At 43.2% G+C, this 25,860-nt stretch overlaps 4 protein-coding genes across 11 annotated transcripts in view; 1 reads left to right on the plus strand and 3 right to left on the minus strand.

Annotated features, from left to right (window-relative positions):
• LOC112266914 (arf-GAP domain and FG repeat-containing protein 1) overlaps positions 1–3,382 on the minus strand; it is a 30,873-nt gene extending 27,491 nt beyond the window's left edge. For 2 of the 4 annotated variants that reach the window (XM_024444846.2, XM_024444842.2), the window contains exon 1: positions 3,002–3,382. In XM_024444846.2, coding sequence (XP_024300614.1) covers positions 3,002–3,168 — 167 coding nt within the window. In that variant the 5' untranslated portion in view covers positions 3,169–3,382. The remainder of the gene's footprint in view (positions 1–3,001) is intronic. The other 2 variants (XM_024444845.2, XM_024444843.2) reach the window with 1 other exon arrangement.
• Positions 3,383–5,404: 2,022 nt separating this feature from the next.
• On the minus strand, positions 5,405–8,103 carry LOC112266915 (39S ribosomal protein L44, mitochondrial). The gene is made up of 4 exons (XM_024444847.2): positions 7,886–8,103; positions 6,408–6,876; positions 6,103–6,281; positions 5,405–5,885 (listed from the first exon to the last, which is right to left on the minus strand). Exons 1-4 carry the CDS (start codon positions 8,059–8,061, stop codon positions 5,711–5,713), a joined length of 999 nt encoding a protein of 332 aa, XP_024300615.1. The 5' UTR covers positions 8,062–8,103; the 3' UTR covers positions 5,405–5,710.
• A 476-nt stretch (positions 8,104–8,579) lies between these two features.
• LOC112266916 (mitochondrial fission factor homolog B) lies at positions 8,580–13,957 on the minus strand. Of its 4 annotated transcripts, XM_024444848.2 has the most exons (8): positions 13,772–13,957; positions 12,896–13,110; positions 12,529–12,701; positions 12,106–12,197; positions 11,192–11,356; positions 10,397–10,453; positions 9,571–9,661; positions 8,580–9,455 (listed from the first exon to the last, which is right to left on the minus strand). In XM_024444848.2, exons 1-8 carry the CDS (start codon positions 13,792–13,794, stop codon positions 9,324–9,326), a joined length of 948 nt encoding a protein of 315 aa, XP_024300616.1. In that variant the 5' UTR covers positions 13,795–13,957; the 3' UTR covers positions 8,580–9,323. The 4 variants fall into 4 exon arrangements, with proteins under 4 accessions (XP_024300616.1, XP_024300618.1, XP_024300617.1 ...); XM_024444850.2 differs by lacking the exon at positions 11,192–11,356; XM_024444849.2 differs by lacking the exon at positions 10,397–10,453.
• A 5,252-nt stretch (positions 13,958–19,209) lies between these two features.
• LOC112266917 (multiple epidermal growth factor-like domains protein 6) overlaps positions 19,210–25,860 on the plus strand; it is a 101,280-nt gene continuing 94,629 nt past the window's right edge. For both annotated transcript variants that reach the window (XM_042297256.1, XM_042297257.1), the window contains exons 1-4: positions 19,210–19,496; positions 21,108–21,242; positions 21,621–21,730; positions 21,904–22,008. In XM_042297256.1, coding sequence (XP_042153190.1) covers positions 19,414–19,496; positions 21,108–21,242; positions 21,621–21,730; positions 21,904–22,008 — 433 coding nt within the window. In that variant the 5' untranslated portion in view covers positions 19,210–19,413. The remainder of the gene's footprint in view (positions 19,497–21,107; positions 21,243–21,620; positions 21,731–21,903; positions 22,009–25,860) is intronic.

Genomic DNA, 25,860 nt, shown 5'->3' on the forward strand with positions numbered 1-25,860 from the left:
CCACCCAGATAGTAGCATTTAGGCTAGACCTCATGATGCAAATACACACCTAAAACTGATCCAGTGTGTGTCATAAGAGAAAGGGGTTGTGGTGCAGGAGAACAATTCTGACGGGGAAAACCCAACACGGAGACAGGTGCACCTTAAAACCAGACTGGGAAGCTGCCGAGTCAGTCTCAGTTCCCCTACCTCTTTACGGAGCTATGGAGGACTTAATAAGAGAGTCAGGGAGGGACACACACACTTCACCTTTTCTGTCTTTATTAAGCTAACCACTACCCTCTAATGGACCATGACAGATTGACCTCAGTGAGGCATTGAGGGTAGGAAAGCTAAGCCCGGCGTCTCACTGGGCAGCATTGACGAAGTAACCAGGACATTACAATGAACAACTTATTGAATTAACAGCAATGTGGTTGTGTTTCTTTCTGAACAAGGTTACAAGTGTCTCCACAAAGGGCTCGGCAAACAGTGGGGGCCTGGGAGGGAGGGAGGGAGGGAGGGGGAGGAATGGCTACAGCAAATCTCATAGACAAACTGATAGTGAAAAATGGCTGAATGTACTGACTAGCACAACATGGGTGGTTTCAGGCCTAACTGTAAGAAAGAGTGAAAACTGAAATCCCCCAAAGACTCGAGAGGAAAGATGTTCTTCAAGTGAAAATGAAAAGATGAGCATAACTACGTCATATAGATCTACTAAAGAATATTATAGGCTAGCAAACCAGGGAGGGCTGGGGTCATTTTCATCTCATTTGCATGTCTGCAGGAATTCCTTCAATGGCGAAAACAAGCTTGATGCTGTTGAAGACACCTGATGTTCTTCAACCTAGTTGCAAAGCAGCAAATGATTAAAGGGAAAGGGGATACCCAGTCAGTTGTACAACTGAATGCATTCAACTGAAATATCTTCCGCATTTAACCCAACCCCTCTGAATCAGAGGTGCGGGGGGATGTCTTAATCAACATCCACGTCTTCGGCGCCCGGGAAACACTGGGTTAACTGCCTTGCTCAGGGGCAGAAAGACAGATTTTTACCTCGTCACCAATGACGCCCTCTGTTTGAGATATGTAACAGGTCATTCGTTACCATGCATTCAATCACCAGGCATTGCCAGATTCTGAACAAACAAGGTCAGGTTGACATGAAGTAGCCGAGTGGCACATAAAAATCTAGAAAATTCTCGTTTTATTTTCTGCCTGTGTGGTGTTATTTTCCCCACTGATCTTTTAAAATAAATTTCCTCAACAATATTTGACATTTAATTGAGATTGCATTATTTTGTTGCGGGTAGGAATGAGAAAAGCACAGCTTCGGTCCCACTAATCCTCAAATCCCAAACTATACAGATGCTTGGTTACACAAGCGTACAAGCCAGAGGTACAGCATCAACCTTGCATCACAGAAATACTGTAATGTTAAATAGTCAAACGCCATTTTGCAATTGAGTTGCCCCTATGAACTGCATAGCTTGGTAGATGACACTTGTTTTAATATGGTCAACTTTGCCTGGCTTGATAGCTAGCTGGGTGGTCAACCAAAAAAAAGCTGTGTGGTGGGCGAAAAAAAAAGAAAAAAAAAAACTCTAGCTAGCCACCCAAGGAGAAAAGTTAGCTGGCTCATGGGCAGGCTACTCTCAGACTAGACGTAACATAGTAAACAAAAATCTGGGACACTGAAATTAGTATGATACGTTACCTTTGTTATGGTTACATAAGATAGAAGGTTAATCTCCAGCAAAAAAATATACTTTGGTATGTGTTTCACTCGTCCATTGTTGATATAGTCCCTAAATGTTTTGCATGTCACAATAAAGTTTTCAAGATGTATATCCTTCAAAATACAGAAATACAGCCAGTATTGATACATTTAGCCCCATATGATGCAAAACGCCTCATCCAGCTGTATGTCTGTGTGGGACTATATAAACAATGGACTAATGAAACAAATACCAAAGGATGGTTTTCGGGTGGAATTTTTATTTAAGTAGACTCAGCAATATGACTTAGATGCAGGAAGTAAAAAGCATAGTGGACGTTCGGCCAGTAACTGAAATGTTGCTAGATCGAATCCCCGAGCTGACAAGGTAAAAGCCCCTGAACAAGGCAGTTTACCCACTGTTCCTAGGCTGTCAATGTAAATAAGAATGTGTTCCTAACTGACTTGCCAAGTTAAATAAAGGTTAAATAAATAAAAAATATATATAACAAAACAACTAAGAGCATTGAAGCATGAGGCTCAACTTCTCTGCTGTTTTGGTTCCCTGGCTACCTACATTTCTGTGTGTGTGTCTACATTTTTCAACTTAGGCGCACATGTGCTCCTTGTAAAAAAGGTCAGTGTAAAGCCCTGCACACGAAATGTAACATACTAATTAGGTCTCCCGGATTTTCGTTCACTATATTACATCTACTCCTGAGTCCAGGTTGCAGTGTGAAAACTACTGCAGCAGGTGACACGTTTTTAAAAATGATACTCATCTTGTCCACACATCTCAAACTCGCTAAACACACCCATCTCAGTCTGGCTTCTCGCCTAGATACCTTCACATGTAGCAGTTTACAATTTAGTTAGGTACAGTAGCTAACTAAACTGATTAACACGTTAATTGATTTGATCGAGCTAACGTTAGCTTCTGTAGCTAACTACTGTACTGGTAAATTGCCGTTACAGTATGTGGCTAGTATTAGGCTACTAAGCTCGCTGGTGGCTAAAATATGCTAACTGTATCTGGTTATTTAGTGAACTATCATATTCTTGTACTAGATAAAGTCAGATTAACGAAATATATCTAAACGTTATTTAGCTAGCTATAGCTAGCACAGCAGACACCCAACCCACAAGACAATTTAAGCTCGAAGTGGAAAGAGACGGAGGAATGGATTATAGCTAACTACTTAGCTAACGGTTAGCTAGCAAGTAACTAGGTAGTTAGCATCCTGAATGCGGCCTGTCAACGCGGAATGAAAAGGTCACTCATCCAATCACATTTATACTTACAGTATGCCAGAGCAGGAGGTGCAGACGAAAGACCCCACCGTCATGTTGGCATAGGTTGGGCCGCGCTGATCGCAGTCAAAGCACTTTCTGTTAGGAGGCAAACTCGTCATTTCTCTCAGCATCTTCAGGTGTTTCTCCTCCTGCTTTCTTTTCGCACTCGCCGCCATGACTATGACAAGTAGGGGGAGGACACAAAACCAGGGAAGGATGGGGAATTGCAGGTAACGGGAAAAGCTTTTGCTGCTAAACGGGTACCTACTCTGAAAGGAAGAGTGGCTACTGTGACTGTCGGCTGAACAGGAGGCGTTGTAAAGTCAAGAGAGGAGAGTCACGCACTGCACGCTCCTGATTTCCATGGGTTTACCAGCGCCACCCAACGGATTGACGCTTATCATTTCATTTGGCCTAATTCCTGGCACTTTCCTTTTCATGATACCAAGAGGAAACACCCCTCTCATCTCAAACGTCTCTAGATGTAAATATAATATTATTCTATCATTCATTGGAACAAGAATTTGAATATAATAGTTAGAATATAATTTGGCACGGAGGTGGTTTTATTTTGCTCCGTAAGTCTTCTGAGAAAAGAAAAAAATACATATATTTTTTTCATTTACATTGTGGGACACAAAATACTGTAAAAACAGGAAATCATCTCCAAGTGATTTTAATTTAAGAAATCTGTTCCCAAGTATTCCCACGCATAATAGAGAGACACGTGATCATAAACAAACGTAAGCAAGGTTTGAGGTGATTGTTTTAGTCTAACATTATATCTCTTTGGGCTTCTTGCGGTCAACTTGCAGTCTACAAATGATTTGTAATTATGTTCCAGCCCCCCGACCATCTGCTCAACAAAAGAATCGGCGGCTGAATCTAGTTGATTATCCCTGGAATAGAAGATGTCAGAAATGTGTAGAAGTCAGAGATGTGCAGAAGATTTGTATGTCACCTACTGTACCTTAGGCGACGATGTGTTATAGATTTCAATGATCGTAAATTGCTTATTTATTAGTGGTGGAACACAATTTGAGAGTGTGCTATTCTCACTGGTTTTCTTATCATTCAGACAAAAATCAGCACATAATGTTGGGGTACATAAAGTGATGGGCTACTGCATTGATAGTAAATGAAAAGGCTGTTGTGCTTACATGCCCCATGTGAGTGACTGTGCTTCACATTCATGGCTCCTACTGTTTAAAAACAAGTGTTGTTTCCTGGAACTCCAAGGGTGACTCGGTCCCACTGAGTAGCCTACACCTGAGAGAAGATCTGTTTTGACAACTTACCTTGGAGGACACTGGCTTAACATAGGTCAAGAGTACTGGGCCTGTATTCATAAAGCATCTCACAATAGGAGTGCTGATCCAGGATCAGGTTGCCCCTCTTATTCATTATGATTCAAAAGGCAAAACCTAGATTAGCACTCCTACATTGAGATGCTTTTTGAATACGGGTCAAGAAACATCAGTCTATCAATACAAATGTATTAGCGCAGAAAAATAAGTGCAGAATCCAATGTCAATTTTAAGACAAAATACAAATGGACATGAATGAGAAGCAGGATGTAACCCTTTCTACCCTGCTTTGTGATCCTAGTAATTAATATAGTAAGATGTAGGCCTATTAGGGCTGGCCTACACTTTCTGCTTGCAGAAATTCTCCCCCTAAAGGCAAAATGACAGCTTCAATAAAGAATTGATGAGAAAGAATGCAGCTAGGCCCACAGGTTCTGCTGCCAATGCTGAGAGACCAGGGAGGGAGGATAGCACAGTTGGCATGAAGTGGACCAGATGGAGAGTGAAACAAGTGCATATTTCACACCCACATATAACATCACTGTTCAGCCATGCTAAGTTTTGCCTGCAATCACTACAGATAAAATACTTAATTTGAAACAAAGATGAATTACAGAATCCAAATACTCTCTGTAAAAGTAATTTGATGTAAAAGACAAATTATCCAGTTCAGTTCTATAGCAATTATCCAGTTGTTCCCATACTGTGCAAATAAATGCACAAAAGTGCATTTGCAAAGTGCTAAAACGGGTGTCTATACTGGCGTCACTTTTTAAAGTAAAATACAGATTTCATAAACCAGGCCAGACACTCAAGCTGAGTTCTCACCCCAAGTTCTGCCAATTGGTTGCCGTGGCATTTGTGGAGGATAAAGGAGGGAGCCACATCTCCCACTATGGATGTCAGAGACATTGTCCTGGCAACCAATCACAGCAGGTGATCCTGACTAGCCAAAAATGACTTGCCAACTTAGTGTCTTGGATTCTGCTCTTGTGAAATCAATCCAGACACTTTACACATTGCTAAACCATGTTTTTTATAGAGCAGACTAATGTCATACATCAATAAATAACACCTAATAATAAGCAGACAAGGAGAAGCCAAAGATGGTATGATACACTTTCTTTGAAGAGATGTGCTCAGGGATACAGATTTATTATGGACATGAAACATTTAGCTTTTAGATCAATAATCTATTACACAAAAAAACAATATTTTGCCCAAGGACAGTCCTCTAATTGCAAGGCTGATGAGACCACATAGTTTGGAGGATAATTCCTATGTCTGTAGGTATGAGTCTGTCAGAGGTTGGTCCTGATAGGCTAAGGGAACCGCTTGACTTTGACCCTCTGTTGTGTCAAGAGCTGTCATCAACTGATGGAAGACATTGTAGTGCTTGGGGTGAAGTCCTTTAGCTGCTGCTGAAGGATTGGAGGCCAGGAGCCTGAGGCTGCTCCACTGCAGAGAAGTCACAGGGTCTCCGGTTCTCAGTGTAGCCATAGAGTTTCCTCAGGGCCACGCGTGCCGCCTCCTCCTCCGCAGCCAGAACGGTCTCCCCTGGAGCCTCGGCAAGGAGCTTCTTATCACTGAGGACACATACTCACTCAGTAACATGATCAACAAACAAATAAGTACCGGCAGAACACTACCACATACCTCACACATACTCCATAAGTAATGCAAAGAGTTTGTCCTGACCAGATAAAAAACACTTTCAGTCCTGGGACACAGCGTATTCCTGGTCAGGAAAATCTCCTGGCTTTATCAGGAGGTGTACTGATGGGAGTGACCAGCGAGGCATACCTGTACAGCCCTACAAAGTAGAGTGGGAGCACAGTGCTGGCGCCGGCCGACCTGGTGAGGCGAGGCTCTGGGAGGGCCATTTTCCTCTTGGACAACTCCTCCACCAGTAGCCCCATTGGGTTTACCACCGACCACATCTCAAACAGGTCTTTCCCTACCAGCTGAGTGACCAGGAAATCCTGAAAGGAGAGAAGAGGGCATGGGAGGTGTGATCATCTTCAGCTACACAAACAAACTAATGTAAATTTGAGATGATTAATCATGACTGTTGAGATGGGTGTTGAAAGTTGTAAGAATCTTCTTACCCGAAGGAAAAGTCCTGCTCTCTCAGCTCCACTGCTCTCATGGAGTGCTCCGATCACAGCGAGGAACGTACTGTGCAATACTTCATCAGGGACCGGGAATTGAGCGCTCATAGTTAGGTCCTCAATGGCGAGGTTCCGCGCCACAAGGCACACGACTGGATGACTGGTCAGGTGCGCGACAATGGCGACCACTCCCATGCTGGGCAGGCTAGGGAAGCTAGCCCTGCACCAGTCAGACAAGAAGCTCTTGGTGAACTCCAAGCCCTGTCTGTGCAGCTGAATGTTGTCCCCCAGGACCAGAGCGGCCATTTCAGAGTCCACGCCGAGTGCCTGCCTCCTCTCTTGCTCTGACTGAATGTAACAGGGGTTCACAAAGGCTGTCTTCAGGAGCTCCGGGGAGAAACTTTCTTTAAGGCGGCTGCTGAATGCCTGGACTTCTGCATGGTAGTCCCAGTTAGGTTTTTGAGCACTAGGAGACAGAACATAGGGAAATTCATAACGAAGATCACGGTACATGCAATCAGTATGTAGCTAAGATACTGACAGGTGTATAAACTTGAGCACACAGCCATACAATCTCTACAGACAAACATTGGCAGTAAAATGGCCTTACTAAAGAGCTCAGAGACTTTCAACGTCTCAGTCAAATGTATGTGCTGTTATTGTGAAGTGGCAATGACTAGGAGCAACAACGGCTCAGCCGCAAAGTGGTAGGCCACACAGCTCACAGAACGGGACCGGCGAGTGCTGAAGCGCGTAAAAATCATCTGTCCTCGGTTTCGACACTCACTACTGAGTTCCAAACTGCCTCTGGAAGCAACGTCAGCACAAGAACGGTTTGCCTGGAGCTTCTTGAAATGAGTTTCCATGGCCGAGCAGCCGCACACAAGCCTAAGTTCACCATGCACAATGCAAAGCGTTGGTTGGAGTGGTGTAAAGTTCGCCGCCATTGGACTCTGGAGGAGTGGAAGCTGTTCCCTGGAGTGATGAATCACGCTGCACTTTTTTGTTTATTTTTTACTTTATTTAACTAGGCAAGTCATATTAATTGCCATGATTTTGGAATAACATGTTAGACGAGCAGGTGTCCATATACTTTTGTTCATGTAGTGTAGTCTGTTCTATATTGGCTAGCCAGCTAATTTCCGTATTTATTGTCAATTGCTCCAGATTCTATAGCCCATGTCCAATCGATTATCAATTTGATCCTATTAAGATAACTGACTTACCTAGTTAAATAAAAATTAAGAACTCAAGAACAAATTGTTATTTACAATGACGGCCTACCATTAGGCCTCCTGCGGGGACGTATTGCATTGCATTAGATAACGAACATGTGCACTGGATTTTACACAAAATGGTTGAATTCTGCATCCTATTTATGCCAACTTTCTTATAAAGCTAACCATGAACACCAATGGCCTTGACCCCTATGATGCCAAGATAACGTTACCTTACTAAGCTAGCATTTTACATACCGTGGCTTAGGTGGTGGAGGCCCTTCTATCTTCAACTTTCTTTCCATCAAAAGAGTATATGCTTTCATCCATCGCTTCTTCTCTCGGGTATGTGTAAGGAGTACATTTCTACAAACATGTTGATAGTGAATTCCAAATGTTAGCACACCACGATTTACAATGTATCCAGACGCCATGACAGTTTTCTGATGGTGTGTGACTATCAAAACCTTCCGGAAAGCAACCGTAAAGTGCCAAATTAGTTCAAGATTATAAACGGTTCCATTTTACGTTGTAATAACATAGTAATAACAATATACTTAATACTAATTAACAATGTTAGGCAGGGAGTAATGATCTACATTTAGTTCAACTAGTAATTTCATTAGATTTAGCAGTAGCTTGGTGTTTTTATAGGCTAAATCACTGTATTTAATAGGCTAATTTACACATTCTGTTTACATCTGATCACAGGGTGATCTGTTCATGACATTTCAGATTTAGATGTGAGAATCGTTCAGGAAGTAGTTTGGACGTAGTAAACTACTTTTTCTAAGTCACTTTAGAAAAGCTAGATTTTTCTTACGGGTAACTTTAGTATAGTTTAACTTCTTTCAGTGTGAAGTAATTGGTCAACTATATTTTCAGAGTAGCTTCCCCAACACTGCTAAATAATACTGGTAACAACTAATATAACTAAACTCAAACATCCAAATGAGCCATTTTGTCATTTATTCCAATAAAATTGCATGACTCTCATGATAATATGCTGGTACATTACAACTGAAAACTACAACCAATTTGATAACATTGTGCTTCAACCAGAAAGTTCTTGGGAAAAAAAAAAGGTAGTAACTGAAGATAAAATATGAGAAAAAGCATATCATACTTATGGCTTGGTGGATATGGGCCATACATAATGAATAAATAATAACATAATGCATGGTGTAATAGCAACAGTGTGACTTTATATTTCCTTGCAGTACTATACATCAATTAAAACCATGAGTCAATTTTACATTATGTTTTTATCTTACAATATAACAGCAGTGCTTCACAATATATATTTATTTTTTAATCTTTTCACATCGTTCCAATTCCCAATAAATATTTAACCCATTTCGATGCGTCTCCACCGTGGCTTATGATTTCATTTTCTTTAGACCTCTTATCTGTTGGAAATACCTCAGGAGCAATGATAACAACTGAGTAACATGAAGAAATATTTACAGCCGAGTCATTCTTTAATTCTTAAGCAAAAAAAAATATAGCATTGTAAAAAATAATTACAAGTACATGTATACAATAAAATGAAATCAAACATCCCATTGCCCAAGAGCAAGGCTGTCCAGCACTGTGGCTAAATGCAGAGAGTACATTTTTCTACCATTTGAAACATAGCCTCTCCCCTCCTCTTCTATGTTCTCCACTCTCTGTCAGTGGTTCCGAGGAAAGGATTCTAGCGGCGGAACCAAACCCAGCTGTTGATAAGCCAGAAGGCTACGGTGACGGAGTACATGATCATCTCACGTTTGGCCCGCTCCTTGTTCTCCTCTTCTATGAGTTGGAGCCTCCGGTTCAGCTTGATGATCTACAGGCACACCAATGACAATCACATCAACACCACCAACCAATATAGCCAAAACAAAAACCGCTAAATGATATACCTTCCGTAGAAGTACAGTCAAGACGTATTAGGAGCAGACCTGACGTCGAAGCGTTGCTGCATCTACGACAGCCATGTCATCAGAAGCCATGGAAACATCCAGAGTAGTGTCTAGAGTGGCCAGGTTAAGCCTTGGGTGAAGAGAAATAGAACAAACACATCCTGGTTAACCATTTCTATCATGGATCAGGCAAGATTATATTTCTGATTATTGATCATAATATGACATTGAAGTTCTCAGCTTAATGATCAATGATTGAACTATTGTCAATGTATTTCTATTATAAATAAATTCACAATACATTGACAATAGTTCAATAGACCGGCATTACTCATTGCCCAACTATCTTTTCAACTAATATTGGAAACTTGAAACATTGACAGCAATGACACTCATCCTCTGACAATAACTACAGCCTATATCAGGGGTATTCAACTCTGACCCTACAAGGTCCAGAGCCTGCTGGTTCTGTTCCACCTGATCATTATCTGTACACACCTGATGTTCCAGGTCTAAATAAGTTCCTGATTAGGGGGCACAATGAAAAAAAAATGGCGTGGAGCTGGCTTGCTGAAGAAGTAGCCTAGTGGTTAGAGCATTGGGCCAGTAACCGAAAGGTTGCTAGATCGAATCCCAGAGATAACAAGGTAAAAATATGTAGTTCTGCTTCTGAACAAGGCAGTTAACCCACTGTTCTTAGACCGTCATTGTAAATAAGAATTTGTTCTTAACTGACTTGCCGTTAAAAATAACAAATAAAAAAGGGTCCAGAGTTGAGTATGAGGGGCCTATATTATGAAAGGAAAGAGAGAGGAGGAAAAAGGAAGAGAGAGAGGAGTGAAGTCTACGTGCCAGGTGGAGTTACCTGGATTCATGCAGGGGGTTAGAGGTCAAGGCAGACCCCCCTCGCAGTGACGGCTTGCTGAAGAGGGCAGAAACAGGGAAGGGAGAGAGGAAGCAATAGAAAGAGATGGAGCAGCACACCAAAGTACAGTCTCACACTTACAATCCCAAAGTTTCTCACATTCACTCAGGTCTCATGACTTCGATCATGCAGTGTAAAACAGACCTCTGTAAGACTGCCAATATATTAATCTCCAAAACACTAACTTCTCCTCAGAGTAGACAATAGACGTCACTATATAGGTTGGCTGTTGACAATGCTTGATAATGGCCTTACAACACATGGATAGAGCAAGAAGAGGACTAATTTAAAACGGACTGTTTTCAATGAAAATATGACTGAGATCTACACACTACTCTCCTATCACAGCTCGATAACAGCACATCAAGCAAAGTCAATCTTGATTTGCAATGATAAATATACATCATGACATATTAATAGTGTTACTGAATGTTAGAAATGACCAGGTGTTTCCTACCCATTGCCCCAAAATAAATGATCAAAATATGGTCATGAAAAAATAATTTTGTTCATCGAGCAAATATTCAAATTCAATTATCGTAGATTTTTTTAATTGTCCAAATTGCCGAGATTTGATGACCCTGTCCACACGAAAGAGACAACAGCAGGGACTTCATTGCCTTAGAAAGAATTAATACAATTGTACTGTGTTGAATTTCGGGGTTAATCTCTGCACGGTGAGCAGAGTGGGAGAGGTCAGCCTAGAGATGACCTTAAGAGGGGTCATGGGATCACCTGCGGTGGTTCTCGTCCAGAACCTCCAAGACCTGCTGGTAGGCCCGGCGCGTGGTGGACTGGATGAAAGAGAGAACGCCGCTAGCGCTGTACAGGTTCTGTTCGTCCTCGGCCATGGCGAGAGGGGGGAAGACGCGGAGAGGGGCTGGGGGGAACGGGGTCACACTGCCCCACCAACATGAGTGGCCAAGCCAGAGAAAACAGAGCAGAGAGAGAGAGCGAGAGAGTGAATAAGAGGGAGGGGAGAAAGACCATCTGCACTTTACTCACTGAGCAGAGATAACAGCCACCAAAGAGTGACAGATGGTACTGATGGGGTGATTCCAAACAGATCATACTAGTGCACCATTGAACTATACCTAACCCTCTACCAGGAAGGGAGATGCAGAAACAAAAGCATGGAAAGGTCCTAATTAAAGGTCCCAATGAATCATCCCCCACAAAGCTGCTCTGAACAAAAGAGGATCCCCAAGGACTTTATATAGTGAAATAAGCGTTGAACAAATTAAATGGCTCTATGCCAAGTTTACTGTAAGGTGCCTCTCCCTGGTGCAGTATAATATATTAATATGTTAATAGTGAAGAGAATTAAGAGCAAGTTTTAGTATCATGCTCAGGACAGGAGGAAACTACACTACCTTCACAGTGACACAGCATTGCAACAGCACTGGGTGCAGACCCAAAGACAGGTTCCAACCAAACAGGCTACAGAGTGAGCAACAACACCCAACTACAGCCAAGTCTTTATCACAACAAACAGAGAGTGAGAGATGGACAAACAGGTCAGCAGACAGGGGAAAACCACTGGACAGATGGAAGGATAAGGACAGGCTTCCAGAAGAGGAGAGGGGTGTGGTGGTGGTGGATTGTGCATGGCCTACTGGGGTGTGGACCACAGTTGATAGGCTACTTACGTTGAATCGTTTCTGGCAATCTGGCCATTGTGACGGACAGTGGTGTTCTCGCTGGCTGAACGTTCCCGCCGCAACCGCCCTTGCAAACGCACCTATGAGAAGGGGAGAACAGTTAAATACTAATATCCTCTTCCTGTAAAATACAGACTTTGCCTTCACATTCAAATAAACTCCACATTCAGTGTAGAGGATGTGGTTCTGTGAACTAAGATCACAAGACAAATGGCCATGCCAGAGATCTTTACATTTGTGTAAGCTCAAATAACTAAATGTCTAAGCTTTAGCTCAAAGAGCTAGCACAGTCTTGAGTTGCTTGGGTGACCAGGGTTTGATACCGCTTGTTCACACATGCCTGCCCTGGTCCATCACATCAACCCATCAGTACTTTCTCTGTTCATCTCTAGACTTTCCAGCCTCCACTACCTCCTCACTGGGCTGGGCTGGGGCTGCACTGCGCTCCATTTCCATGAAGTCCAGTGGCCGCTCGTTGAGGGTGAGGACCCGAGGAGGGGTCTTCAGGGACAGGCTCTCTAGCGGGGTGGACTGGATCAAGTCCAGGTCTCTGGGCCTGGGGAACTGAGAGTCCTCACTGTCTCCTGAGAAGAGCAGTCAGGAGGGGTGTCACATAAGGGCCAATACAGGGTTATGTTTATTAAGACTTGAAACCTAAAACAGTTTGCAATGGAAAATGAAACTCTTGTCTGGAAGAACATCATCGATTTTGAGCCTAATGAACATGGTCCACGAGTATCAACACTACAGAGACCCTGTGGAGGACCAATGTGGCTACCTGACATTACGATCCTCTCTGGGACCTGCATCATGACGTTGTGCAGGTCATGTGAGCCTGCCTCGGGGTTGTCATGACCGTAGGGGCCAATTTTGAGCATCTCTGGAATCCTCATGCGCTGGCTGATGCCCTCTGTGTACTCCAGCTCGTAGTGGATGCGGTTCATCTCCGCCATCTCTGCAGTGGGAGAGGGGAATGCTGCTCCGTTCATTTGGCTGAAAAATATTTTTAAAAGCGTCATTTACTTTCAATATCAGCAAACCCAACTAACTGGTTACACAACATAGTTTGGGATTCCCCTTCACAACAATAATACAACGACAAGCAAGTTTCAGTTTATGTATTAAGAGAAGAGGCGCTAAAATAAAATGCTTTATCCATGTAGCCACATATAGGCTTATTTTTTAACTAACTATACCCCAGGAAACCTTGATGGTGATGGTCTTCGTCTTTGGATTAAAATATAACTAATGTTCGCGATGCTATCATGTGATAAGGATAAAAGGAGCATCTGAATCAATGGCCTGAATGTATCTCCACTCTCCAAATGAGGACCACTTACTAATGGCTAGTATTTTCACCAATGAAACCAAAATAGACCTTGGATGGCTGGAATATCAGCAAAAAATAGCTGTCTAGGTATCAAGCTGGCTAGCTAGCTAAATTAGCTATCTAGATATGTTGGTGCGCTTAGTGTCTGTAATGTTTACCCATATAAAGCCCCATAAATGCAATTCCAAATAGTATTTAGCGAGTAGCAAGCTAACTACTGACTGCGGCCTGACCAGATACTTTGAAATGTCGGTATGAAAGGCAGTTATCTAGCACGCTAGCTCAATTTCTAGCTGGTAGTGGTAGCTACCTAGCTGGCCTTACCCTTTGGTTTGTTCTTCTCCCATCAATTAAATATACGTGCAAAAATGGATATGGTCAAGCTGAAGATTCAAGAGTGCATTACAAATGATGTAGCATCCTTATATGTTGATTCCAGGAAGCTGAAAGGGACAACAATGTACACTGCAGCCCTGAACGAATGTAATGGATGGGGACCCAAACCGGAAGTTGTTTTACGTCACATGAAAATGATTGTTCTTGGTACAATAAAATACCTGTTATAATATCTGTTGTAATGATTTCTGCAGTGTTGGAAAAAAGTACCCAATTGTCATATTTGGGTAAAAGTAAAGATACACTACATGGCCAAAAGTATGTGGACACATGCTCATCGAACATCTCATTTCAAAATAATGGGCATTAATATGGAGTTGGTCCCCCCTTTGCAGCTATAACAGCCTCCACTCTTCTGGGAAGGCTTTCCACTAGATGTTGGAATATTGCGGCAGGGACTTGCTTCCACTCAGCCACAAGAGCATTAGTGAGGTTGGGCACTGATGTTGGGCTATTAGGCCTGGCTTGCAATCGGAGTTCCCATTCATCCCAAAGGTGTTCCATGGGGTTGAGGTCAGGTCTCTGTGCAGGCCAGTCAATTTTTTCCATACCGATCTGTATGGACCTCGCTTTGTGCATGGGGCATTGTCATGCTGAAACAGGAAAGGGCTTTCCCCAAACTGTTGTCACAAAGCTGGAAGCCCAGAATAGTCTACAATGTCATTTTATGCTGTAGCATTAAGATTTCCCTTCTTTGGAACTAATGGGCCTAGCCCGAACCATGAAAAACAGCCCCAAACCATTATTCCTCCTCCACCTAACTTTACAGTTGGCACTATGCATTGGGGCAGGTAGCGTTCTCCTGGCATTTGCCAAACCCAGATCGTCAGTCGGACTGCCAGATGGCGAAGCGTGATTCATCACTCAGAGAACCTGTTTCCACTGTTTCAGAGTCCAATGGCAACGAGCGTTACACCACTCCAGCAGACGCTTGGTATTGAGCATTGTGATCGTAGGCTTGTGTGCAGCTGCTCAGCCATGGAAACCCATTTCCTGACGCGCCCAACGAACAGTTCTTGTGCTGACGTTGCTTCCAGAGGAAAGACGATTTGTATGTGCTTTGCGCTTCAGCACTCGGTGGTCCTGTTCTGTGAGCTTATGTGGCCTACCACTTTGCAGACTGAGCTGTTGTTGCTCCTAGACATTTCCACTTCACAATAACAGCACTTACAGTTGAAAGTCACTGAGCTCTTCAGTACAGGCCATTCTACTGCTAATGTTTGTCTATGGAGATTGCATGGCTGTTCGATTTTATGCACCTGTCAGCAACGGGTGTGGCTGAAATAGCCGAATCCACTAATTTGAAGGGAGTCCACATGACCCCGTAAAATACTACTTGAGTAAAAGTCTAAAAGTCTATAGTTTTACTTTAAGTATCAAAAGTAAATGTAATTGCTAAAAGTATCGAAATTAAAAGTATAAATTATTTCAAATTCCTTATATTAAGCAAACCAGACGGCATCAAATTCTTGCTTTTTTAATTTGAATTTATTTGAATTTATTTCACCTTTATTTAACCAGGTAGGCAAGTTGAGAACAAGTTTTCATTTACAATTGCGACCTGGCCAAGATATAGCAAAGCAGTTCGACACATTCAACAACACAGAGTTACACATGGAGTAAAACAAACATACAGTCAATAATACAGTAGAAAAATAAGTCTATATACAATGTGAGCAAATGAGGTGAGATAAGGGAGGTAAAGGCAAAAAAAAGTCCATGGTGGTGAAGTAAATACAATATAGCAAGTAAAACACTGGAATGGAAGATTTGCAGTGGAAGAATGTGCAAAGTAGAGATAGGAAAATGGGGTGCAAAGGAGCAAAATAAATAAATACAGTATGGGGAGAGGTAGTTGTTTGGGCTAAATTATAGATGGGCTATGTACAGGTGCAGTAATCTGTGAGCTGCTCTGACAGCTGGTGCTTAAAGCTAGTGAGGGAGATAAGTGTTTCCAGTTTCAGAGATTTTTGTTGTTCGTTCCTGTCATTGGCAGCAGAGAACTGGAAGGAGAGGCGGCCAAAGGAAGAATTGGTTTTGGGGGTGACCAGAGAGATATACCTGCTGGAGCGCGTGCTACAGGTGGGTGCTGCTATGGTGACCAGCGAGCTGAGATAAGGGGGGACTTTACCTAGCAGGGTCTTGTAGATGACCTGGAGCCAGTGGGTTTGGCGACGAGTATGAAGCGAGGGCCAGCCAACGAGAGCGTACAGGTCGCAGTGGTGGGTAGTATATGTGGCTTTGTTGAGAAAACGGATGGCACTGTGATAGACTGCATCCAATTTATTGAGTAGGGTGTTGGAGCCTATTTTGTAAATGACATCGCCGAAGTCGAGGATCGGTAGGATGGTCAGTTTTACAAGGGTATGTTTGGCAGCATGAGTGAAGGAAGCTTTGTTGCGAAATAGGAAGCCAATTCTAGATTTAACTTTGGATTGGAGATGTTTGATGTGAGTCTGGAAGGAGAGTTTACAGTCTAACCAGACACCTAGGTATTTGTAGTTGTCCACATATTCTAAGTCTGAACCGTCCAGAGTAGTGATGTTGGATGGGCGGGCAGGTGCAGGCAGCGATCGGTTGAAGAGCATGCATTTAGTTTTACTTGTATTTAAGAGAAATTGGAGGCCACGGAAGGAGAGTTGTATGGCATTGAAGCTCATCTGGAGGGTTGCTAACACAGTGTCCAAAGAAGGGCCAGAAGTATACAGAATGGTGTCATCTGCGTAGAGGTGGATCAGAGCCTCGCCAGCAGCAAGAGCGACATCATTGATGTATACAGAGAAGAGAGTCGGTCCAAGAATTGAACCCTGTGGCACCCCCATAGAGACTGCCAGAGGCCTGGACAACAGGCCCTCCAATTTGACACACTGAACTCTGTCAGAGAAGTGGTTGGTGAACCAGGCCAGGCAATCATTTGAGAAACCAAGGCTATCGAGTCTGCCGACGAGGATGTGGTGATTGACAGAGTCGAAAGCCTTGGCCAGGTCAATGAATACGGCTACACAGTATTGTTTCTTATCGATGGCGGTTAAGATATCATTTAGGACCTTGAGCATGGCTGAGGTGCACCCATGACCAGCTCTGAAACCAGATTGCATAGCGGAGAAGGTATGGTGGGATTCGGAATGGTCGGTAATCTGTTTATTGACTTGGCTTTCGAAGACCTTAGAAAGGCAGGGTAGGATAGATATAGGTCTGTAGCAGTTTGGGTCAAGAGTGTCCCCCCCTTTGAAGAGGGGGATGACCGCAGCTGCTTTCCAATCTTTGAGATTCTCAGACAACACGAAAGAGAGGTTAAACAGGCTAGTAATGGGGGTTGCAACAATTTTGGCAGATCATTTTAGAAAGAAAGGGTCCAGATTGTCTAGCCCGGCTGATTTGTAGGGGTCCAGATTTTGCAGCTCTTTCAGAACATCAGCTGACTGGATTTGGGAGAAGGAGAAATGGGGAAGGCTTGGGCGAGTTTCTGTGGGGGGTGCAGTGCTGTTGACCGGGGTAGGGGTATCCAGGTGGAAAGCATGGCCAGCCGTCGAAAAATGCTTATTAAAATTCTCAATTATAGTGGATTTATCGGTGGTGACAGTGTTTCCTATCCTCAGTGCAGTGGGCAGCTGGGTGGAGGTGTTCTTATTCTCCATGGACTTTACAGTGTCCCAGAACTTTTTTGAGTGTGTGTTGCAGGAAGCAAATTTCTGCTTGAAAAAGCTAGCCTTGGCTTTTCTAACTGCCTGTGTATATTGGTTTCTAGCTTCCCTGAAAAGTTACATATCACAGGGGCTGTTCGATGCTAATGCAGAACGCCAAAGGATGTTTTTGTGTTGGTTAAGGGCAGTTAGGTCTGGAGAGAAACAAGGGCTATATCTGTTCCTGGTTCTAAATGTCTTGAATGGGGCATGCTTATTTAAGATGGTGAGGAAGGCATTTAAAAAAATAACCAGGCATCCTCTACTGACGGGATGAGATCAATATCCTTCCAGGATACCCGTGTCAGGTCGATTAGAAAGGCCTGCTCGCTGAAGTGTTTCAGGGAGCGTTTGACAGTGATGAGTGGAGGTTGTTTGACGGATAGCCCGGGGCACACTCGAACATTCAGACATCATTTACAAACGAAGCATGTGTGTTTAGAGAGTCTGCCAGATGAGAGTCAGTATGGATGACTGTGGATGTTGTCATGTGCATAAATTTGAGTATTTTCCTGTCCTGCTAAGCATTCAAAATGTTTTTAGTGTCTGGGGAAATGTATGGAGTAAAAAGTACATTATTTTCTTTAGGAATGTAGTGAAGTAAAAATAAATGTTGTCTCACATGGTAGGTACCTATTAACCATAGGTCAAACATATTTGAGCTACTTTTTTATTGTTTGATCATAAGAATGCATCGATTTTCCTAAAATGTTGCCTGGTGTATTATTAACTGATACAAATTATTAAGCCTACTTATTCAGCAGTTGTATCACAATTGTTTGAAGGTTGGAGCAAAAACATGTGCAGAGATTTAGAGGGAAATCCAGAGAGTTAAAGAGAGTGTGGATGCAGAGATGATAGAAGACACTGTGAAAACGCTCTACAAACTGCAGGAGAAGATCCATAAGAAGGGAGGAGGAAATAAAGGGGAATGTGTTGGAGGAGGTAGGGAATGGAGAACGCAAAGGAGGAAATGAAGAAGAGGAAGGAGGAGGTATAGAGGAAGGAGAAGGTGACAAGGCAGAGACAGGTGGCGGAGAAGGAGAATCGGAGGATGGAGAAGAAGTGGGAGTAGGTAGAGCCGAAAGACAAGGGGCTGGATAGGCAGAAAGAGAAACTTGAGAAGAAGAGCAAGAAACCTGAAATATTGCTGAAAGTTGGAAAGTTGGAAAAGGAGAAAGAGAAATTAGATAGGAAGAATAAGACGGTGGAAAGGTTGAAAGTGGATGTGAATAAGAGAAGGTAGAATATTACAGGAACAGGAGAGATGATGAAAAAAGACAGAGAATGAGATGTTAATCTTATTCTTCCTCTACAAAATAAAAGTAGATGTGGAAGAGAAGGCAGAGGAGATGCAGAAAGTGAAAGTGGAGTGGAAGTGATTGAAGGAGAAGATGAAAGAGAGAAAGAGGGAGAAAAACAGAGAGAAAGAAGTAGAGAGAAGGGAAAGTGCAGGATGTAGAGAGAAACACACACACACAGCCATTAATGTCCCACTCTGCACTCAGTACCGTGAGCCTACATTTGAATTAACATATGAGAAAACTGCAAATTTGCGTAAAGGGCAGTCTCCTTGTAATACATATCCATTAATAAATTCACGACAACAACACTGGAGGTCGCTGTTTCTAACTCAACGAGATCTAATATAATAAAATATGGAGCCCATACGGTGAAGGGGGATGCAAACTGAGGGACAACAAGACCTTCTCTCAAGCTCTCGAGATACGGTACAATCTTGTGGCTGGAGACGAAGCATTGTAGTCTTGTTTCGGAGCGTTTTCAGTCGGAGACAGGATGCACATAATTATTTGACGCGACTATAGGCGATATTTACCTATCACCACATCATTCTTTACTTTGTGGTCTTCTCTGTGTGAATTAATAATGTTCTTGGACATTTTAATTTGGTGTATGATAGCACTGGACACCACGCGTATCGCATCATCTCTGGAGTTACAACCTGACATGTGAGTGACTTTAGAGTTGCACGACTATTTTATGTTGAATCATCTAATAGATGAGCACACTATAGCCTTCATGTGACACATGAACATTTGAGCCTGTAAATAGTCAAATGAATAAAGGCTTCGTTTGGTATTTGCGGCTCTTCAATGGAAATGTGTTATTGCAGCATGTTTCAATAGGCCGGCCTACTTTTGGTTAAAGGGATCACCCACAACCTCTAATCATGGTTATTAGGCTTTGTTGTCACTGTTTTCTACTGTTGGATACAAACGTTATATCTGTATAATTTACTCATGTCTTTTTTGACTGCACAACAGTCAACTGGATGTATTTGTCCTCTAGGCGTCGCTCTTTGTGCACCTCACGTAAAATGTACCATATTATACTTTACCCTGCAAACATGACCACTATTATACTGAGGATGTAAAGGAATGTGCATTTCTCAAGAGACTTCCCGAAAAGAATGAGCGTGTGCAGGACGCGCATGCAGGAGTGTTTTTTCATGTAGGAGCCTTATACTTCTCTCAGCTAATTAACCTAGCCTGCTGTCTATTGAACCCAGATGGTGTGTGCAGATGCAGAAATACACCTTTGGACAAAAGTGTGTTATAAATCCCTGTTCCGAAAACATTTTGATATATTTATATGATATATATATATTATATTTATAATATTTATTATGGTATGTAGATATTCAGTTGTTCAGCTGCTGATTCCCTTAGCATTTTCGTTGGCGGACAGACAGACATGCACCAAGTAATGCACACACACAAATACAAGCACACACACATTCTGACATGTTTTCTCTTATGAGATTGTAAACTGGTATTGCCTGGAGGGTTTCATTGGTTGTTTATTGGGTATGTGGAACACTGTCCAAGTCTAGCAGAGTATTTGAGATCATGAGTCTAGGGAATTCTAAAGGAGAACAGACCAAAACCCAGACTACAGATGCAGATAGAATTATTTTTACTTTACATTATGGAGCCACAGCAGGTAATGCACAAGCTGTATAGTGTGCCTTGAGCTAAACAATGAGATACTCCTAACAATGGCCAATTGTCATTGCTGAACTCAATCCAATTCCTCATTTCCCAGGTCTATCTGGTGCTGTGAATAGACATAAGATAGCACATCTAGGTAATGTATGTTACTGTGTCTGTTGGAATGTGTGCATCTGCTTCCTCTTGGATTGTGTCAGTGTTTCCCCTGCGTCGGCGTGCTCCCTGGTGACACACACACACACACACACCTCATCTGGGGGGAACACGCTGGGCACCTGTCAAGACTCTGGAGGGTCTGGAGCTGCTGGGTGGTTCGTGATGAGGGTCAGCAACTCTGGTGTGTCAGAAGGGGAAGGGTAGCAACTCTCTCTCATGAGCCTCAACCCTGACCCTCTCCTGTCCTGTGTCTCACTAATCACTTGAAGGATATCTAAACCGCTCATCTCCATTTTTACTCCGTTGTAAATCAATGATTAAATTGATGACAACAACATGGTATATACCAATGTAGCCCTTGTACCCAGAGTAATTATAGTGTTACTACACAGGTATACAAGCTACTTAATGTAAAGTGTTACAGACTGAACCATCCTCTCTGTGTCTCTGCAGGCCTAATGTGTGCGCGGAGCAGGAGTTGTCCATGCTGGGTGCACGCCAGCCCTGTGTCCAGGCCTTCACTCGGATGGTCAAGGTCTGGAAGCAAGGCTGCACCGGCCATCGCTGGTGTGTTGGCTACGAAAGGAGGTGAGTGGCACATCTTCTCCAATACCCTGTTGTTGTTGTTGTTGTTGTTGGATAGTTGTGCTGAGTCTCTCCTATCATAACTGGGCTCATACAGATGTAGGATCTTAATTTGAGCCAGTTTCATATCATACAGCAGGAAAATAGTCCTGCAGCCACAGGAAATTTGAATTGTTATGTGGATTATAAATAATGTACATTTTTTTAGGGTTTGAGGGAAAATCAAGTCTGACATTTCAAAGTGGAAATTACAAACTTCAGAAGCCTTTTCAAACCTCAAATACACTACAAGTTTAACATTTCCTGCATTGCAGGAAAGTTCTCCTCCAGCAGGGTGATCAAATGAAGATCCTTCACCTGTATGTCATTTCCTTTCTGCAGAACAGGCTACTACACAGCCTACAGGCAGGTGTACAGTATGGATGTGCACAGAATGACCAGGTGCTGCCCTGGGTGGACACAGAGGGGCAAGGAGAGGGGTTGTTTGCACCGTGAGTTCAAAGACAAACACTGGATATTATTTTCATATTAACACATGTATCTATGGAATAATGTAGCGCTATCGATACATATGAAATGAATTGATCATGTGTTGTCATGCCCATGATGTGTCTGAGCATTTGCAGGTGCTACTGAAATGACTGATGTGCATTGTGCTCTACAGGGGTGTGTGCTGCTAATACCTGCTTCAATGGGGGCAGGTGTGATGAGGGAGGTGACCAGATCTGTCAGTGTCCTGTAGGCTTCCAAGGAACACGCTGCCAGTATGGTGAGTGAGTCATCACGGAGTCAGAGGAAGAGAACATGTTGCATGTTGTGGACACCTTGCCATGGTTTAAGGGGGGAGGGGGTGGTGTGAGGGAGGCGGAGAGAATTGTGAGAAAATTGTAAAGAGAGTGAGAGACAGAGAGGGAGAGAGAGAGAGAGAGAGAGAGAGGGAGAGATGGGTAAGGAGAGAGAGCGAGTGAGAAAGAGGGAATGAGAGGCCAGAGAGAAACACAGATGCCTTTTTTCGACTAAACACTTCAACAATATTGTAAAGGTCAATGTTTTTTAACCTTCAGTGTCCACCCTGTACCCACTAGCCACCCCTTTGCGTTGTATTCTAGAGACTGACCTACATGTATATCCTTAAAGGAGAGCATACTGTTAATGTTCTAATGGACACAGTGCAGACCTTGTGCTTTCATTTTGAACAACATACATTTTCCTTTCCTGTGGCTGCGATCGGCAAAGGCCGCTCAATGGGGGTTGCTGGGTAATTAGAGGTGGCAGAAGTGCACTCTGGGAGAAAAGGGGTCCTTTGAAGGCTGGTGCCGCAGGCGCTAGGAGGCTAACTCAACCCTGCCTCGGTCCTCTGTCCTCCAGTCTGCAAGCTGGATCCTACCCACCTTGCTTCTACACCTGCATTGCTTGCTGTTTGGGGTTTTAGGCTGGGTTTCTGTATAGCACTTTGTGATGTCAGCTGATGTAGGAAGAGCTTTATAAATACATTTGATTGGTTGATTGATAATGAGGGCGTGTGCAGTTTGAGGTTCTCACAGATGGAACAGACACTGCCTGTCTGGACACCAGGGCCTATATCCACATAAAATCTTCCCATAGAGTAGGAGTGCTAAAATAGGATCTTTGACCTTTTAGATCATAATGAATAAGATTATATGGACAGGTGGGAACCTGATCCTAGACCAGCTCCAACTCTGAAACACTTTGTGAATATGGGCCAATGACTGGTATTCCGTCAACATTCAATCCTTCATAGTTCATGTTTATTCAAGCTAATCAGCAAGCAATCACTATTGAACCCTCTTAGCAACTTGTTTTCCAACTATGAAGCAAGTACAGTTCTATTGTCCAGGCCCAAAGAATATTTACCTTAGGTGAAAGCATACTAGTGGAATGTGGACTGGAACATGATCTGTTACAAGTAACATGATCCAGAATTATTCTTCCTGTCTTTAACATTCTCATGAACATCTCTTGGTCTGCTCTCCATTCTCCCTGACCCTCTGACCCCTAACACTCTGTCATCCGGCCAAAAGCGAGAGGACAACGCTTGTTAGTTGATGTTCTAAGGAAGACTCCCGCCAAGAGAGAACAGAGAACAATTAGTTACAACCCCTTCCCATGCTCTTGCATGCACACACACACACACACACACACACACACACACACACACACACACACACACACACACACACACACACACACACACACACATTCAGGGCACACACATTCAGGCACAACACACAAGGAAGGTCCTGCCAAGGGCTCTCTTTGTTGCTCTTCCTCCGGCTGTGACATTTCACAGGGACACATCAGTGTTTGTTTCTGGTGGCTGTCCCACTTGTTTGTTTGGAAAGAGCTGCTTGGGTTTTCAGGGAAGGTTGAACAACATAGGGACACACTCAATAATCAGGTGACAGGGAAGGGGGGCACAGATAAGCCTGACTCTTTCCCGTCAAGGTTTTTAGCATCCTGTGATTCGGTTCCCTCTGTGAACACAGCAGCTTTAACCTCTTTTTTGTTGTTGTTGAATTTTACCCCCTTTTTCTCCCCAATTTCGTGGTATCCAATTGTTAGTAGTTACGATCTTGTCTCATCGCTACAACTCCCATACGGCTCGGGAGAGACGAAGGTTGAAAGTCATGCGTCCTCCAATACACAACCCAACCAAGCCGCACTGCTTCTTAACACAGCGCGCATCCAACCCGGAAGCCAGCTGAACCAATGTGTCGGAGGAAACACTGTGCACCTGGCAACCTTGGTTAGCGCGCACTGCGCCCGGCCCGCCACAGGAGTCGCTTGTGCGCGATGAGACAAGGACATCCCTACCGGCCAAGCCCTCCCTAACCCGGACGACGCTAGGCCAATTGTGCGTCGCCCTACGGACCTTCTGGTCGCGGCCGGTTACGACAGAGACTGGGTGCGAACCCAGGGTCTCTGGTGGCACAGCTGGCGCTGAGCTTTGACCTCTTATTCCTCCTCTCTCCCTTAACATCTTTCCTTCCTCCACAGAGTAGATTTATCCTATTTTCCTGCCAGAAGGATTAAAAAAGAGCAGCAGCTCAGGCCAAGCAGCCATGTTCAGCCAGTTCTCACTGATAGGGACACTGTTTCTCTGTGTGGAGTCAAATGCATAAAAAAGGATTAGATTTAGAAGTTGTGTAATTAGTGTAATTTTATATTCAAGAATATTCTTAAGTGATCATGCCAGAGAAGCCGGTGTTTGGAGGATAAATTGGCACGGGTGTTGTTAAGCCCAAGAAGATGAAGTCGAAAAAAATTACACAACTTCTAAACTTCATCCTTGACCTTTTTAGGCATTTGACTCCACACAGAGAAACAGTGTCCCTCTCAGTGAGAACTGGCTGAACATGGCTGCTTGGCCTGAGCTGCTGCCCTCCTTTAATCCTTCTGGCTGGAGAGAATGTTATCACTTTAATCATTCTGGCTGGAGAGAACGTTATCACTTTAATCCTTCTGGATGGAGAGAATGTTATCACTTTAATCCTTCTGGATGGAGAGAATGTTATCACTTTAATCCTTCTGGCTGGAGAGGACGTTATCACTTTAATCATTCTGGCTGGAGAGAATGTTATCACTTTAATCATTCTGGCTGGAGAGAACGTTATCACTTTAATCATTCTGGCTGGAGAGAATGTTATCACTTTAATCCTTCTGGCTGGAGAGAATGTTATCACTTTAATCATTCTGGCTGGAGAGAACGTTATCACTTTAATCCTTCTGGATGGAGAGAACGTTATCACTTTAATCCTTCTGGATGGAGAGAATGTTATCACTTTAATCCTTCTGGCTGGAGAGGACGTTATCACTTTAATCCTTCTGGATGGAGAGAACGTTATCACTAATCCTTCTGGCTGGAGAGGACGTTATCACTTTAATCCTTCTGGATGGAGAGGACGTTATCACTTTAATCCTTCTGGCTGGAGAGGACGTTATCACTTTAATCCTTCTGGATGGAGAGGACGTTATCACTTTAATCCTTCTGGCTGGAGAGGACGTTATCACTTTAATCCTTCTGGATGGAGAGAACGTTATCACTTTAATCCTTCTGGCTGGAGAGGACGTTATCACTTTAATCCTTCTGGATGGAGGGGACGTTATCACTTTAATCCTTCTGGATGGAGAGGATGTTATCATTTTAATCCTTCTGGATGGAGAGGACGTTATCACTTTAATCCTTCTGGATGGAGAGGACGTTATCACTTTAATCCTTCTGGATGGAGAGGACGTTATCACTTTAATCCTTCTGGATGGAGAGGACGTTATCACTTTAATCCTTCTGGATGGAGAGGACGTTATCACTTTAATCCTTCTGGATGGAGAGGACGTTATCATTTTAATCCTTCTGGATGGAGAGGACGTTATCACTTTAATCCTTCTGGATGGAGAGGACGTTATCACTTTAATCCTTCTGGATGGAGAGGATGTTATCATTTTAATCCTTCTGGATGGAGAGGACGTTATCACTTTAATCCTTCTGGATGGAGAGGATGTTATCATTTTAATCCTTCTGGATGGAGAGGATGTTATCATTTTAATCCTTCTGGATGGAGAGGACGTTATCACTTTAATCCTTCTGGATGGAGAGGATGTT

Source organism: Oncorhynchus tshawytscha, linkage group LG14, assembly GCF_018296145.1.
Source record: "Oncorhynchus tshawytscha isolate Ot180627B linkage group LG14, Otsh_v2.0, whole genome shotgun sequence".
In the NCBI taxonomy this organism is placed as follows: Eukaryota; Metazoa; Chordata; class Actinopteri; order Salmoniformes; family Salmonidae; genus Oncorhynchus; species Oncorhynchus tshawytscha.